General features: G+C 35.7%; 1 protein-coding gene across 1 annotated transcript in view; it reads right to left on the bottom strand.

Moving 5' to 3' along the window:
* The window catches only part of SPAG6 (sperm associated antigen 6), a 59,140-nt gene extending 43,359 nt beyond the window's left edge, over nucleotides 1-15,781 (bottom strand). Inside the window, exons 1-3 of the mRNA XM_015811565.1 lie at nucleotides 15,547-15,781; nucleotides 13,270-13,365; nucleotides 291-457 (exon numbers count right to left, since the gene is read on the bottom strand). Of these exons, the coding sequence (XP_015667051.1) occupies nucleotides 291-457; nucleotides 13,270-13,365; nucleotides 15,547-15,571 (288 nt within the window). The 5' untranslated portion in view covers nucleotides 15,572-15,781. The remainder of the gene's footprint in view (nucleotides 1-290; nucleotides 458-13,269; nucleotides 13,366-15,546) is intronic.
* Nucleotides 15,782-16,778: the final 997 nt, after the last annotated feature.

Genomic DNA, 16,778 nt, shown 5'->3' with positions numbered 1-16,778 from the left:
TTTTAAAAGTATTTTAATTGGAAACACAGCTTGTAATATTTGGTTTTAATTCGGCTTTTATCGGGGTTTATTTTCTGTATTTTTGTATTTTGTAATTTTTTGTATTTTGTGTTTATTATTTGTTTTTAATATGCTGTGAACCGCCCTGAGTCCTATGGGAGAAGGGCGGTATACAAATTAAAATAATAAAATAAAATAAATAAAATAAAGAATTATTAAAAAGCTAATCAGAACAGAAGATTTAATTCTGACAGAGAAAGAAAATACTTAACACTGTGTTTATGCCTTACATTTTGTTCAGCCAGTGAATACACAAGCTGGGGAAGAATATCGCCTTTAACTACAGCTTCTGCCAGATCATCGTTGTAATTGGCAAGTCTCCCAAGGGCCAAAGCAGCTGTCTGCTGAATATTTGGAACCACGTCCAATAGCAGTGGCCTCAGCAGAGCCATTACACCTGAATAATAAGGAAAAAACCCCACAGAATAATTAGAGGAAGAAGAAAAATGTTATTTTTGAAATACAAAACATAACAATCTTAAAATTAAGAAAATCTGAAAGTTATATATTATCCATAACACAATTTATGATTAGTGGATTTTACATCTCCAAGATAGTACTGGGACACTAAAATATCCCTAGGTCTATAAGATGCCAAATCTAAATATAAAAACAGCAATCAAGTAAAAAGAACAAAATCGTCCAAGGGTGCAAAGCAGGTTTGAATTCAAAGCTTTAGAAAAACAGAAGTCTCCACATACTTTTTAAAGCTGCCCTATTCCAAATTCCAGAAGATACTTCCTTGGAACAGGGACTCTCAGTGATGGATAAGCACGGATTTCTAGCCCCCATGGTTCTGAAAGACCTTTGGGGCATCAGTGCTATTTCTTGGAAACCAAAGAGAGAAGTGGCCCAACTTCCTGAAATTATGGATTTATTGCATTGTAAAATCATTTTACTGTCTTCTGGGTTATTAAAGATGTGGGAAGGAAAATGATAATAACAATGACAGACACAATTTTTATACTTTTAAAAGTATCAGTTAAACATACATGCATTGACTTTATGTTTAGCTTGTTGTCTGATCTTACAATAAAACGGCATCTTCCTATTACCCTATAACAAAACTTCATATTTTTATGTTTATTCATACAAAGAGCATAGGATCAAAAGGAAACAGTTTCAATAGAAACAGTCAATCCTATTCCAATATAGTTTTTCTTAATGGTTTTCACCCTAAATATTTTTGCCACTATTAATTATAAGCATCATTTTCTTTAAAATGGGGACAGTGGTTTATTAGTCCCAGAAAGATTATATCTAATTATAATTTATACCTGTAGACTACACCAATGTATACTATTATTGCTGCTTCCTTTCATTAAACCTGGTTTAAACACTCTAAGAAATATGGGGAAAACATACAAAAATATATATGCAACTGTATTTTGCCTGCATAAAGATCATATTTTTGGATTCTCTTGCACAAACTTAAAGTACTTTGACATATGATTTATTTTTTAGCACTGAATACACACAGCCCTGAACAAACAATTAAAAATAAACATAGCCTATGCCAAGTTCTTCCAAGCTGATGAAACTTTTAGCCATTTTAAGCCAATAAAAATGCTTTTTGAATGCAAACATACAGGGTATACTGCTTTCAATCTTTCAATGGTCAGTGATTCATTTCTAAAAAGAAATGAGCTAAATCTAATCACTTCCTATGAATCACATTCTGGGCAACAGTAACTAACTAGTCATTCTCCAGCCCCTTAGCTACTAACTCAAAATGGCTCTCTCATGTTATTAACTATTATTATGTTATTAGAGTAATATTACTCTACTGCCTATCATATACACATACTTTAGCAATATATAAAAATAGACTTGATAGATGCATCCATGAAACATATTCAATAACCATAATTAAAAGCAATCATAAATCACTAAATATCAAGAAAAAAAAACCTTTCCAATATGCAGCCCTGTTATAAAAGTCAGGCATATGTTTTATTTGGGAATGTTTTTCAGAAAGAAAATACCTTCTTTTGGGTTAATGTCAGAGGAAAACAACCAGTGCTTTTTTTGTCGTAGAACTCACCGGAGTTCTGGCACCTTTTTTTGACAGATTTTCCAAGTTTTAAAAGTAACTTTTGAAAATTTGATGTTTGGTCCACAAGGACTTGAATCACCTTGTTGAGTGTACATGTCAGCAGCAAAATCATTAAAATGGTGCATGCGGGCTGCTTGTGTGTCAAGTCCAATGCATGCGTACTTCGTCCAGCTGCTTGGCTTGGGGCACTGCTCGGCTTGTGATTGGTCATGTGGTCGCGCGCTGAGTGCTTACTGTGAGTGACGACCATTATGTTTTGTTACACAACTGACATGTGTGGGTGTGTGGACCGTGATTGACTATGTGCGAAAGGTAAATAAAAGATTAACAAGATGGGAGTTCCGGCACCTTTTTTCTTACAAAAAAAGCACTGAAAACAACTATGTTGATTTGCAGGAGATTCAGGAAAAAGAATATACTTCCATAACATATGTGAAATTCACTAGTTTGCTATTTCTTAAAGAATTAAACACTTGGAGGTGAGAGCTATCAAACTCAATAGCCATAAAAGCTAAGTAAGACTGTTTTATTTACCAAAGCAAATTCTTTTTTTAATACTAGATGCTGAGAACCATCACTCCTTTATCCGCAGTTTGTAAATATCTGATAGGTGTCTTACCTATCAGAAACAAAACAGTGATATGCTTCAATTTTGCATCCTACGCATCAAGTAACATGAGACTTTTGTATTGCAAGTACAGCCCTAGATCACTGAAATCCCCATTGTCTAATTAACTACACATAATTTATGGTCATGAATGCATTTTAAAACTATGATTATAATCATCTGATTAGTCATTTCGTATCCCTCCCACTGATGACTTCTGAAAACCCTCTTATAATATTCCATGCTCACTAGTGTGTCTCAGATGCTTTGTAAAAGTTGTTAGATTTCCACACGAAGGACATATCTGCTATTTGGGCTTGTCCAACTTCACATTCCTTAAATTATTGCTCATATGATACCCCATTTGACCCTGGTATTATTATAAATTGCAGCAACAAATTTGACTCATGTCACAGAAGGCAACATGATGTACAAGCATTGGAGATGGGATATGCATACACAATTCTAATATTTTTACAAGCATTGGAGATGGGATATGCATACACAGTTCTAATATTTTTACAAGCATTGGAGATGGGATATGCATATACAATTGAATTCTAATATTTTTTACTTCCTTTTATTAAGAATAAGTGCCAATTTGGTATAATGGTTAAAGTACTGGCTTAGAAACCAGGAGACTGTGAGTTCAAGTCCCACCTTAGGTATAAGCCTATGTTTATATGATACATCCACCCCTAATCAAATGTGTTTTTTATTCAATTAAACATTAGCATTTACTTTTCTTTTTTTATATTTAATTGTTTTTATGATTGTTTGCCACCCAGAATCACTGGTTTGAGATGGGCAGCTATACAAATTGAATGAATGAATGAATGAATCCTATTTTCTGTCATTCCATGATATTCCAAATTATACACACAGTACGATAAGTCACAAACAAAACAAGCATTGCTAAAAACTTAATACATTATGCAAACACATTCTTAGACTGCTAGTTGTAGATATTCTATACTTTAAAAATTAAAAACTCAAATCATAAAACTTCAATATAACTTATTTATTTAGTAACAGAAGCAGTATATAAACTGATTATTTCATATTCATATTCATTATTTTCAAGGAGTACTGCAAAGTACAAAAGTCTAAACACAAAGGACATATTGGGGCTCTTTTGTATTTATGATTACTGAAATGTCTATCACATAATATACAATTCTCAAAAGGATTGAAAACTTGTTCCAAATTTTCTATTGGTCTTATCTGCATATGCTTAATAACTTTAAAAACCTTCCTTAGGTGTATGTTTTAAAGAAATTTAAGAGGTAAAACTTCCTTGTTACTAAAATGATAAAACTCTATTTTATTCCTAAAGATTAGAGCTGCTACCTGTAGTGCTTTACCAATCCTTTTTAATTGCAATTATAGAAACTCTGAAGTTAGTGATTTTGATCCTTACATTTTTCTCTGAATCTTACGGAACAAAAAAAAAAAGAATGAAAAATTGCTTCTTCCTTCAGATCCCAATGATGCCCTTGATCGTCTAATTTTATTTTCTACCAAATAAGTAAGTCTACCATTTGTTTTTATAGCGGATAATACAATACTGCATTTGAGAACAATGTTATAGCAAGGACAAAACTTACCAAATTACTCTACATTTGATAGCTCAAAAACTAGGTTTAGGGCCATCTACAGTAGGAGGGGAAAAAAACTTCAATCTTGATTATAGATTACACTCAGTGTAATTTATGTAACCATAATATAAGACTATACTACAACTGCCTGGGCTCACACTCAGAACAAGCCATGAGAGTGACACAACAATCTGTCAAAAATAAATAAAATGACTAATAGCTTAGCTTCATGTGAAAAACCAATATTTGTCTTTTGGGGTTGTTTTTTTTTTTTGTCATAGCTCTGCTCCAGGGTTTGAGAAAGAACTAATCTTGGGCTTACAAGTCACAATTAGTTTGAGTTGAAATGAAGCAGCATAAAAGAGGGAGCAAAAGTAATATCTAGAGAGGGCATTAAAAAGAGAGTAAGCCTCTCCATCCCAACTACATCCATCAGACTCAATCTTCAGTAATCTTATACCATCACGGTTCTAATGTACAATCCCTCTGATACTGTGGTTTCTACAGTTGGAGAATTCTGAAATCTCTCAGCAACTAAAAGGCTATACAAAGCCTATTGTGTTAGGTTCTAAGACAAATTAATTATTGTTTTAATTAACAATTAATTAACAAATGCAAGCAAGAATATACCACCTGAATCATATTAGCAAAACAAAGGTGAGTAGTTCACAAGGAATTCTTAACCTGTTCCCAAAAGTATTTTATCCAAAGTCTGGCCACCAGCTGTCCATAATCATACATACTGAGAGCAAACCACCAGGGCTGAACTATCACAAAAAATACAGACATTCTTATGAGTCAAAGGTTAAAAAACAGTAAATGCAACAACAGACTTAATACATAAATCATAGCCAGGCAAAAATAAAAAATGTGATAGATAAATTCCCTGCTAAAATCTCAAAAATGCTTTCATCTATCGTATGAAAGAGCTTCCCCTGCCTGCCCACATCTTTCCTCCACCCATATATAGAGCTTAGGTATGAATTCAGAGCCCAGCAGCTACATCCTTAAGATGGAAGGAAAGCATATTAACATGGGGTGGAGGATGTTGTTTTTTATTGTTTGTATATTGGTTTTTTTTATTTTTATAAGCTTCCAAGAGTCACTGACAGTGACAGAGAGGCCATGTAAATTTTCTTAAATAAATATGGCTGTGAGGAAGAATTTTCTGCCTCACAGAAATGAGATGGCAGGTAAGCATACATCATTGAAAAAGGAAACCCGCAAACCTAAATTCACCTCAACAAGGAGACTGGCAGTGCTGTTCCCACACAAAAGGTAACCTGTGGTAATGTCAAGGTGGGAATTGGTGGCATAATTTATCCTCTCTCCTGGTTTGGAAAATCAAACACTAGTCTCCGTGCCATGAGCATGGGAGTGGGGCTGGGGAATTCCATGCATTTTCTGCCTCTGCATCCGCAAGCCCACATACGCTCCAGGTAGTCAGCTGGAACATGTTCTGAGTTTGTTTTATGACAGTTCAGAGGCAACATTTATTTACTTGCCACAAAGATATCAATCAATCAGTCTCCTGAAAGACTGATAGGTGAATATTCCTTTTACATAAATAGCCTGTATTTGAAAAAGCTGCAACACTGAAAGCCCACACAAAGTTGCCTTCAGTTCTTTCTTGTCTTTGCTTTGGTACTGAGTTGTTTTAACAGCTTTATGGCTGACTTGGCCTGGCTCATCCCTATACAGATAGTTCTCATTTAAAACTGCCTCATTTAATGACCATTTGCAGTTATATTGGTGATGAAAAACTTTACAACCAATCTGTACATTCATGACCTTCACAGGCCTGTAAAGCAAAGGAAAGTTGAAGTTAGATCATAAACATAGTCGCAATTTCACTTAGTGACCTCTCCCCTTGATGGCAAAGTTGCTAGTCCAATTGTGGTCACTAAACAAGAACTCTGTATACTTTAGCCATCCACCCTGCGCTCTCTGAATTCCTGCACCATGAGCCTGATGGTTTCTTAGAGGAGACTCCCCCCATAAGCTGATGCCAATCTACCCAGGCTTTTTGTACCATCTAGTCTGACCTTAATGGCACTGCAACAGAGGGCCACTCATGATCAGTCTTTATTTCCATTGCCCCAAAATTATGTTCTGCTCTCTTCTAGTCAGTTTTGGTGCTTTGCTCTGAGCCAATCTAGAACCTTTTATAACAAGTTATTTTGTGTGATGCTATGCATTGTCAGGCAGAAAGATTCAGAACCAAACATTAAACAACAACAACAACAACAACAACAACAACAACAATAATAATAATAATAATAATAATAATAATAATAATAATAATAATAATAATAATAATGAAGTTGGAAGGGTCATCTAGTCCAACCCCCTGCTCAGGCAGGAAATCCTATACTATTTCAGACAAATGGCTGTCCAGTCTCTTCTTAAAAACATCCAATGTTGGAACATTCACCGCTTCTGGAGACAGGTTGTTCCACTGGTTAATTGTTCTAACTATCAGGAAGTTTCTCCTTAGTTCTAGGTTGCTTCTCTCCTTGATTAGTTTCCATCAGTTGCTTCTTGTCCTGCCTCCAGGCGCTTTGGAGAATAGCTTGATCCCTCTTCTTTGTGGCAGCCCCTGAGATATTGGAACACTGCTATCATGTCCCCCCTTGTCCTTCTCTTCATTAAACTAGACATGCCCAATTCCAGCAACCTTTCCTCTTTTAGCCTTCAGTCCTCTAATCATCTTTGTTTCTCTTTTCTGTACTCAACATCTTTTTTACATCGTGGTGACCAAAACTAGATGCAGTATTCCAAGTGTGGCCTTACCAAGGCACTGTAAAGTGGTATTGATACTTTACGTGATCTTGATTCTATCCCTCTGTTAATACAGCCTAGCACTGTGTTGGCCTTTTTGGCAGCTGCAACACACTGCTGGCTCATATTTAAGTGATTGTCCACTAGGACTCTGAGATCCCTCTCACAGTTACTGCTATTGAGCAAGGTATCACCTATACTATACCTGTACATTTGGTTTTTCTTGCCTAAATGTAGAACCTTTCTTTTTCACCATTGAATTTCATTTTGTTAGATAGTGCCCAGTGTTCAAGTCTGTCCAGATCTTCCTGTATCTTAAGCTTATGAAGTGTTGGCTATTGCTGCCAGCTTGGTGTCGTCTGCAAATTTGATGAGTTCCCCATCTATCCCCTCGTCCAAATCGTTGATGAAGATGTTGAAGAGCACAGGGCCTAGAACAGAGCCCTGGGGCACCCTACTACACACTTCCCTCCATGTAGATGCGGTTCCATTGAGGACCACACGCTGAGTACGGCCGGTCAGCCAGCTACAAATCCATCTGGTGGTGATGCTGTCTAACCCACATTTTTCTATCTTATCAAGTAGTAGATTGTGATCTACTTTATCAAATGCCTTACTGAAGTCCAAGTAAATTATATCCACAGCATTCCTCTGGTCCACTAATTTTGTCACCTGGTCAAAGAATGCAATAAGATTTATCTGGCATGATCTGTTTTTGATAAACTCATGATGGCTTTTAGTAATAACTTTGTTTGCCTCTAGGTGTTCACTGATTCGTTCCTTGATTATCTTTTCCAGAATCTTCCCAGGTATTGAGGTCAGGCTGATATGTCTGTAATTTCCTGGATCCATTTTTTTTTCCATTTTTGAAGATAAGAACTACATCAGCTCTTTTCCAGTCCTCTGGTAGTTCCCCAGTGCTCCAGGATCTTTGAAAAATGTAGTTCAGTGGTTCTGAGATCACATCTGCCAATTCCTTGAGAACCTTGGGGTGTAATCCATCTGGTCCTGGTGATTTGAAGTCATCTAGGCTGGACAGGTGCTCACTTACCATTGTCTTGCCTATCTTATCTTGTGTTTTCTATTCTGTTTTTTATGGCACTATTTTTGATATGTTGGGCTGTTTTTTCCCATTACAAATTTTTCCAATTACGAAGATTTATTGCATAAGCCTAAACTAGAAATCTAGTTAACTATCAGTCAGCACTAAATTGGCGCTAGATAAGAGTCAATGGAATTCAAAGGAGGCTGGCTTTGGCGCATTTGTACACACATAACTATTCTGGTCAGAAGCCTCTTTAGACTCCTATTCCAGAATCTGCATTTTCTTCACCTACAGGTACTCAAGCATCCAAAATTGCAATTCTTCAATCTTGAATCAGGGGCTGAAAGTCATTATTGCAATGGTTTTTAAACTCTCCAGCCATAAGTATGAGAAGTTTAAAAAATTATGTGATTTCCAGCCCCAGAAGAAGATAACTGCCACAATGGAAGTTATCACTTATACATAATGAAAGAGGGCCATCATCTCAATACTATAGAGCATTTTTTTTAGTACCAGAGTGTGGAAGACTTCAATTCCATAGTTAATAGCCAGTGTCCAAAAATACAGGTAGTCTTCGACTTTCAACGACAACTAAGCCCCAAATTTCCATTACTAAGCAAGAGAGTTATTAAGAGAGTTGTGCTCAATTTTGCAACTTTTTTTTACCACAGTTGTTAAGCAAATCATTATAGTTGTTCAGTGAATCATGTGGTCATTAAGTGAATATGGCTTTTCCCACTTACTTTGCTTGTTGGGAGCCAGCTGGGATGATTACAAATGGTGATTACATGACCCTAGAACACTGCAACTGTCATAAATACATGCCAGTTGCCAAGCATCAGTATTTTGATCACATGACCATGGGAATGATGCAACATAAGTGTAAAATGGTCATAAGTCACTTTTTTCAGTTCTGTTATAACTTTGAATGATCATTAAATGAGTAGTTATAAGTTGAGGACTACCTGTAGACTGTACCATTGAGATCTGTAATCTATCTGGGAAGAATTGTACAAATGGCCATAGAGACATAGGGCCTAGCAGCCAGATGAAAAGCAGAAGTCTGCAACAGATGTGCTTTACCAAGTCTACCCAGCAGATCAGTCACTTTCAAGGCTTGTCCTCCTAGAATAGATGGGAGGGTTATACGCTGAAATACTACAGAAAATGCTATTCATGCTGTAATAATTTAGACTGATTTCAGACAGCCTCAATAGCAAACTGGCACCAAGAGGAGGCTATATTGTAATTTTATGTTCTCCATAGCCAATGGGGCATCTTCTTTCAAAGCAGATCACACGGATGAACCAGAGAAAGAATAAATGTGAAGGCATTTTGATGAGTTTTTAAACTAAATTATTTCTCTGCTTTTGGATGTGGTCATTCTCCCATAACAAGACCTTTTGCTCTGCAGTTTGCATGTCTATCTTTATCAGCTGTATTGCATTAAGGAGTTTAGCAAGCCTGATTTCCTTTACTCCAGTAGTTTACTTTACTCCACAGTTGAAACCATACTGCTTAATTTTTTCTAGTGCTCCAAATGAAAGAAACTGAAATACATTTTATTTCATTTTCTTCATTTTGCTACAGGAAAGAAACGAAGGCATCGTAATGTCTTAAAGACTAACCAATTTATTATAGCTTCAGATTCCTTACACTACATTAAATACATGAAGCATTAACATAAAACAGGAAACTTATCTACTGTACTGTATACATATGGAATATTTGTGTGAGAATACAGTAAAGACAATAGTAAAAGTAAAAATCATAAGAAAGTGAACTTTAGGAGGGAAAACAAAGATAAATATCTATAGATAGTGGCCATTCACAAAGTAAACTTGCCAAAAATAGTTTATTATTGTTACTTATCTATCAGCTATAGCAAGAAGACTGGACTAAAAAAGAGGGGTGGAAAATAATAATCTGGAAAATGGAAGCTTAATCCTAAATGAGAGATCTTTGCATTAGTTGTTATTAACTGCAAAATTGCAGTGTTCTTCATATGTGCAATGATAGCGAATAACTTGTGATTGTATCTCCAAAAATGATTTTAGTACTATATCGGTTGGAATAATATGAATGCAGTGATACATCCAGATATGGAAATGGAATGATATGCTAAACTCATCACAAACATATTTTATGCTCTTGTACTGGTTATTAATCCTCAGCACACTGTTCCTAGAACGTTTAACATTTGGAATTTAGTATGAATTGTTACATAAGTTAAATGGCCACAACCCCATCTGTAAAGACCAAAACAAGTGTAACATTTCTCCATTTATAAAATACAAATACATACAGTATACACAGGGGGGAAAATACCCAAACTCAAACACTGCAGTGAGGACTACATATATTCAATAGATATGGAAATCTAGCTAATGGACTGTTAGGGAGGGACAACAGAAAGTCAGATGGGAAGGTATTAAAGAAAAGACTGTACAGGAGGCCATGGCTGGCAGAATAGAAGCCAAAATAAGAGTATTTCATATTATAATATTTTGTTTGAGTTCTAAAACATGTCCTGGAAAATATGTAGTTTAGATTAACAGTAGGAATTATGTTGCCATGCAAACACTCTTATTATGATGCATAGAGCCATAAAACATCAAAGTTTTTATGCAACTTTTTCTGCTTACAAGTCTGGCTCCTGATTTTTAAAATGAATCTAGATTATATGAAGTATAAACATAGGCATCTGCAGCTCATCACAATGATGCAGAATGCATTGTGACATTGCATTTAAATCTGAAAGGAGTAGAGCTTTCATCTCAGTACCTCTCATGGAGATCTTTGAATATACAGTAAGTGCTTGTAGCATTTAATGATTAAATTATCGAGATCAACAATGATAACTTTTGCAATTTATTGAAGCTTGTTACTGAAGCTTGTTTCATGACAAAAAAATTCTACCTATAGCATTGAAAGGATTTATTGAATTCTTCACATACTTTCAACATACAGGACCTACGTGACTTCATCCAAAACAATGAAAAATCTGTATATACAATGGATCATTGGAATTCTTTATTCCAGTTCAGTATAAATTTCAAAAAAAAAAAAAGTATAAAATTCCTGATCAGTTACTATGGTTTGTGGAGCGATGGGAACTATCTAGATAACAGATTTGTGGTGATTCAACTCATATATTGGATATTAGATAACAGATTTGTGGTGATTCAACTCATATATTGGATATTAGATAACAGATTTGTGGTGATTCAACTATATATGATGTCAATGAAAATTGATACTTTTTAATAGAAGCAGTAAAAGGATTAATATTCCTAAGTAAATGTCTATACCAATACCACTGTATCACAAGAACACAAGAATATACAGTACTAAATTTTATAAATAAAGTTTATAGTGCTCTGGGTTGTATCCAGAATGATTGAAATCCTTCACCATTTACCTAAGAGTTTATTACATTGAAATCAGAAGGCTTCACATTTGTATAAATATGAAGAGTATTAGAACTTGATCAAACAGAAATCAACATGAAAGTGTACCTATAAAGATCCAATTGCTTTTAATGCAAGTCATATGCAATTTAGTCTGGATCTAATTTTAAGGCAAATTCTGTTAATATGAACAAGTATTTTTCCCCACTCCATGATACTTTCTGATAAAAGAGAAATGTTGCTGCTTTAGTTATTTTACATTCTTCTTATATTGTTTATAAAAGTAAGTTGTCCATGCCTTGTTTCTGTAACTGTAATATTTTAGCCGTTACATCTTGCTGCTAGGCCTATATTTCTGGCTAAACATTAAATGCATAGGAGCTACTTCAGGATAAGCTTGAAATGAAATTCCATATTAAAGAACCTTTGTAATTAGTGTAAGTGATTTCTTTCTAAAAATAAATAAAATAGTGATAGTGTACAACACTACCAAAAATACTGAAGAACAAATCATTAGGCCAATCTTGTATGCAATCTTATTAAAATTAACTCGGGGTTTTTTTTTAAGAACATCCTGCTATACTATTCTCCTTCTCCTTAACATTTCCATATTCAGACTCTTTTTTTATTCTCTTAAGGAACAGGGCTTGATAAAATGAAATTATTCTTCAATAGTTCTTTAGCAGAGTTGATATGTGGTACAAGACTTCAGTTTCTAGGTCTGATCACTAAGTCTGATCTACTAGAAGGGATACAAAAATAATAAGAAAAGAAAATCAAAGTCCAAGTTTGTTTTCTCAATATCACAATGTATCTATTTGTTAATTATAACAAAACATGTTGTTCCTGAATTCAATGAGAATTATTTTTTCATGTGTCAATACTTACAGGATTACCACCTAATCTTGCATATCCTCACTAGTACTTACCCCTTTAATACCTTCATGACTGAAATTGAGAATAGCAATATTAAAATAAATCATCCATAGATTTTTCATAAATTTTAAAAACAGAGTATAGGACTTACATCTAACATGTATAATTAAATATAGTAACTTAATAATATTTTCTTTTAATCTTCACAACTTTGAAGATTATTTTTTTAATAATTATATTGTGCTCTTGATAGAATCCCTAAACAAATATGGTGTTAGGTGTTTCAAGTTGATGCATCATTTCTGGGGCTAATAATTTTGCTACAGTTTTAATATTTTTTTATATTTAAATATTTCATTGATAAAATATACCAACTAGAAATTATGTAAAGTACAACCAAAAATATAACATTGCTAATCTAATAAAAATATACAAAATAGCAATAAAGTAATTGTCATTTAAAGAAACTAGAGATATGCCCAAAATACTAATATAGAATTAGCTTAACCTTTAACATATTAAATCTAACCAGATTATATTTCTGCACTTTCCAATGTCGGTTAGAAATCTGAGCACTGGACAGTGAATTGCTGCTCACTTCTATTCTGTCTTTCATTGTCTAAATTGAACCATACTATATTTAACAATTTACAGTATTTGCATAGTTTTAGAAAGCAAATAAACAAAAGAACTTTAATATATAAATATATTTTTTTATTTTTAGCATTTTGCTATCATATAAATATATATAAGATACAGGATTCAAAAGTACTAAGCAGCTTGTAATGGAATTAAAGAAAAACCCCATTTTGATAGTCTTGTTTCTGTTTGTTTACCTGCATTCTGGAGAGTCTCTATATTTTGGGGCCTAGTAGCAAGTTCTGCAACTGTCTGGACAAATTGTGTTCGAGCTCTTTGATATTGCTCAAAGACTGCAAAGAAGAAAGTAAATAGAGTAAGTACATTTCAGTAACACTGTTCCATACAAACAACTTTGGAACAAAAAAGACATATTATGTGTCTCCCTTTATTATGATATATGCATGAAAAAGAATAACAAATTCCAGAATAACAAATTCCAGAATATTAAATGTTGCCTAAAAAGGGGAGTAACACCTTAAAACTGAAAAATAAATGATAGCATGGGGTGGGCAATAAGAAACAAGATATAGTATTTACTTTATAAAATTAAGTATTTCTTCTTTAAAATAATAAGCTCCAGTAATGGAAGTCAAGGAGCACAGTAAAAATGGGACTGAGATTAAATATAATGAAGATCACATTAGTGGCAACACGAACAACAGCCACTTAGAACTAGATAAGTTAAGATAACCTTTATTGTCATGTTTTTATTGTGGGCACAATGGCACACATCAAAAATGAAATTTAGTTGCCCGCTCTCAAAGTGAAACACATACATGACATACACTTAAACATACTATGAACAACATATGTATAGGCCCATACCCCTACATATACATAGCAAATAAATATTAAATACTGTCCATCTTGAATATATAACAGAAGGAGGAAGCTTGAGAGTTCACAAGGTTAATGCTGTATGGAATGAAACTATGGCTGAATAGTTGACAATGAATTATTGAATAGCTTCTACCTTTTAGGACCTGTCAACAGTAAAGAAATCAGCAAACAAGAAATAACACTGCAGACTTGATAAAATTGCTTTGGAACTCTTGGAAAAGATATTCAGCTGCCGGAATATGTCAAAACCTACAAAGAACAAAACCATGCAGGCAATAGTTTTCCTTGAAATTCTGAACCAGAATTTTTATTAAGTTTTCATTAAGGCCCATATGACCATATTCCAATCATATCCCGGACCCATAATGCTAAGAAAGATGGAAGGAAAGAGAACAACCAGCAGCAAAGTGGACAGACTCAATTACAATAAGTGTGTGCACTATTGGAAGATCTATACTATCAGGTTTGAATGCAGAATGCAGAATAATAGAGTTGGAAGGAACCTTGGAGGTCTTTTGTCCAACCCCCTGCTCAAGCAAGAGACCCTATACCATTTTGGTCTAGTCTTTTCTTAAAAGCCTCCAATGATGAAGAGCCTACAACTTCTAAAGGCAAGCTGTTTCACTGGTTAATTGTTCTCATTGATAGGAAGTTTCTCCTTTGTTCTAGGCTGTTTCTCTCCTTGCTTAGTTTCCATCCATTGTTTCTTGTCTTGCCTTCCATAGTTTTGAAAAATAGGTTGAACCCCTCTTCTTTGTGGCAGTCCCTCAAATATTGGAACACTGCTTATCAGAGATAATCCTGGAGAAGGCCTAAGTATACAGTGGCTAGGAATCAATGATGGCATATAATAAATATATGTAAACATGTTGGGCTGCTGATTTGATCTCTGAGCTTGGCGATTTGGCTGCAAACGTTTCATCTCCATTCCGGAGGGGGGGGACCTTGAATTGTGCTCATCTGTCAGAGCACTAGCCTATAAATAGCTTTTTGTGTGATGTAACTGCTAACAATTTTTGTGTGATGTAACAATTAAAAGTGCACTGAAGATACACACCCCCCCAAAATGGAGATGAAATGTTTGCAGGCAAATCCCAAGCTCGGAGATCAAACCAACAGCCCAACTACCAAACCAAATTACTAATAGTCAAACACATCTCAATGTAAACATGTGTCCATACATATATAAATAAATATTATATCATATATCATGTCATATATCATATTCTATTTAAAACCTTTGGGTGATGACCATATCATCTAGAAAAAGGGGCCTTAGAGGCCTTTATCATTTGAGAGCAAATTATGATTTTTAATGTGCTAGGAGTGGAAGGCTGGACCCAAAGAATCAATCCATCAACAGTGTAAGATGATTGGAAGATTATAATATTGAGTGTAGTTTAATAAAATCAAATTTAGCTTTTTGTCTTCCTGATCTCTTTGAGGACAACCATCCAGGACACAATCTGGCATGGAAACAAATGGTGCACCTCCGAAGTATCTTGCTCGCATACGCGCGCAAACACACACACACAAACACACCACAAACTTTTCAGGGTACTATAACTCACTCGCTTTAAAAAAAACCGAAATAAGGGAGTCCAGCCCACAAACGCTCCGTATTTAAATACCTTGCAGGACCTGCCTCTGACTCATCCTTCTTGCTGAGAGTTCCCTCAAGTACGGTTTGGGGTGCCGACTTTCGCTGTGGTTTCAAGACCTTTCGCCGCGCTGTTTCTCTACGCCTCTTCCCTCCTGAGATGTGGGCAGCGCCCCCAGGCCAAACTTCAAGAAGGCTCCTGCAGTTAGCAGCACTCTCCTTGTCCTCGGGAGCCTTTTCAGTTTGGGTTGCGGTGTGTATCCTTCTCCTTGGTAACCAAACGGAAGCAGGCGCCATCAAAGGGGCGGGAGAGAGGCTGCGGCCTGCGCCTCATTGTGACATCGCGCCATCGCGCAGGGGTTCTGTCCGTCGGCTGCGCCTGGGGACCGGCCCCGTCCGAGAGATGCGCGCGGATGACGGAGACTTGATGCAACGGCAGTGGCCGCCCCGAATCCTCCGGGGCTGGTTGGAGGCGCCGCGCGCACGCCTTGCTTGCCGCGCTCCCTTCTTAAGACAAAGCTCAAGTAATTCTGCTCCTTCAACGTTAATCCAGCTTCTTTCGGGGTAAGCTTTATGCTGCTTAAGTAACCAACTGGAAAGTCTCCATTCCACTCAAAAGTGCGTCAAGCAATCCTCTGGTTGTGGACTCGACAATGAAGTACCTCTGAGTTCCAAGTGACTCCACTTCTTGCAAAGCAGACGTTTTAAAGGAGCAATATCTTGCTGAGTCTTAGGCCAAATAATTCTTCCACGTTTGATGAAAAATAGCGGTTTGCATAATCTGACCGATGTCTTCGCTTACATTAAAACGACTACGGTTCCCAAGTCCAAGAGCAACTGTGCTTGACCTGCGTTACTTCTAATAGAAACGGCTTGCACTCTATAATTGCTTTCAGTTCCGCTGATATTTAACTTTCCTTAAATTTTTAATTGTCAAGTTTCATGCAGTAGAAATGTGCTTTTGTTCCTTAGGCTTATACCTTCCCTTTCTTCCAGCAGCTGAAAGAGTTAACATGCTACTCCTAAAAGGTCACTTGGGCTGAGAGTGACTGGCCCCAAATCACCCACTCCTATTCAACATTTCTGCCACTATACTATGCTAGCTTAGCATGACCCACTCTCCTTGCACTTAGCTTTGATAAGCTATTATTCTACAAAGTAGCAGGAAAATAAAGTGATTCTCTATCCCCCTCCTTCTTCCTCCCAATAAGAAATCCTTAATTCTCAGCAGCCCTTCTAGTGCTTAGTGAATAATAATCAAGA

Source organism: Protobothrops mucrosquamatus, unplaced genomic scaffold (assembly GCF_001527695.2).
Source record: "Protobothrops mucrosquamatus isolate PMUCROS unplaced genomic scaffold, P.Mucros_1.0 scaffold45, whole genome shotgun sequence".
Lineage (NCBI taxonomy): Eukaryota > Metazoa > Chordata > Lepidosauria > Squamata > Viperidae > Protobothrops > Protobothrops mucrosquamatus.
The sequence above is the reverse complement of the archived record's forward strand: the minus strand, read 5'-3'. Positions and strand labels throughout refer to the sequence as shown.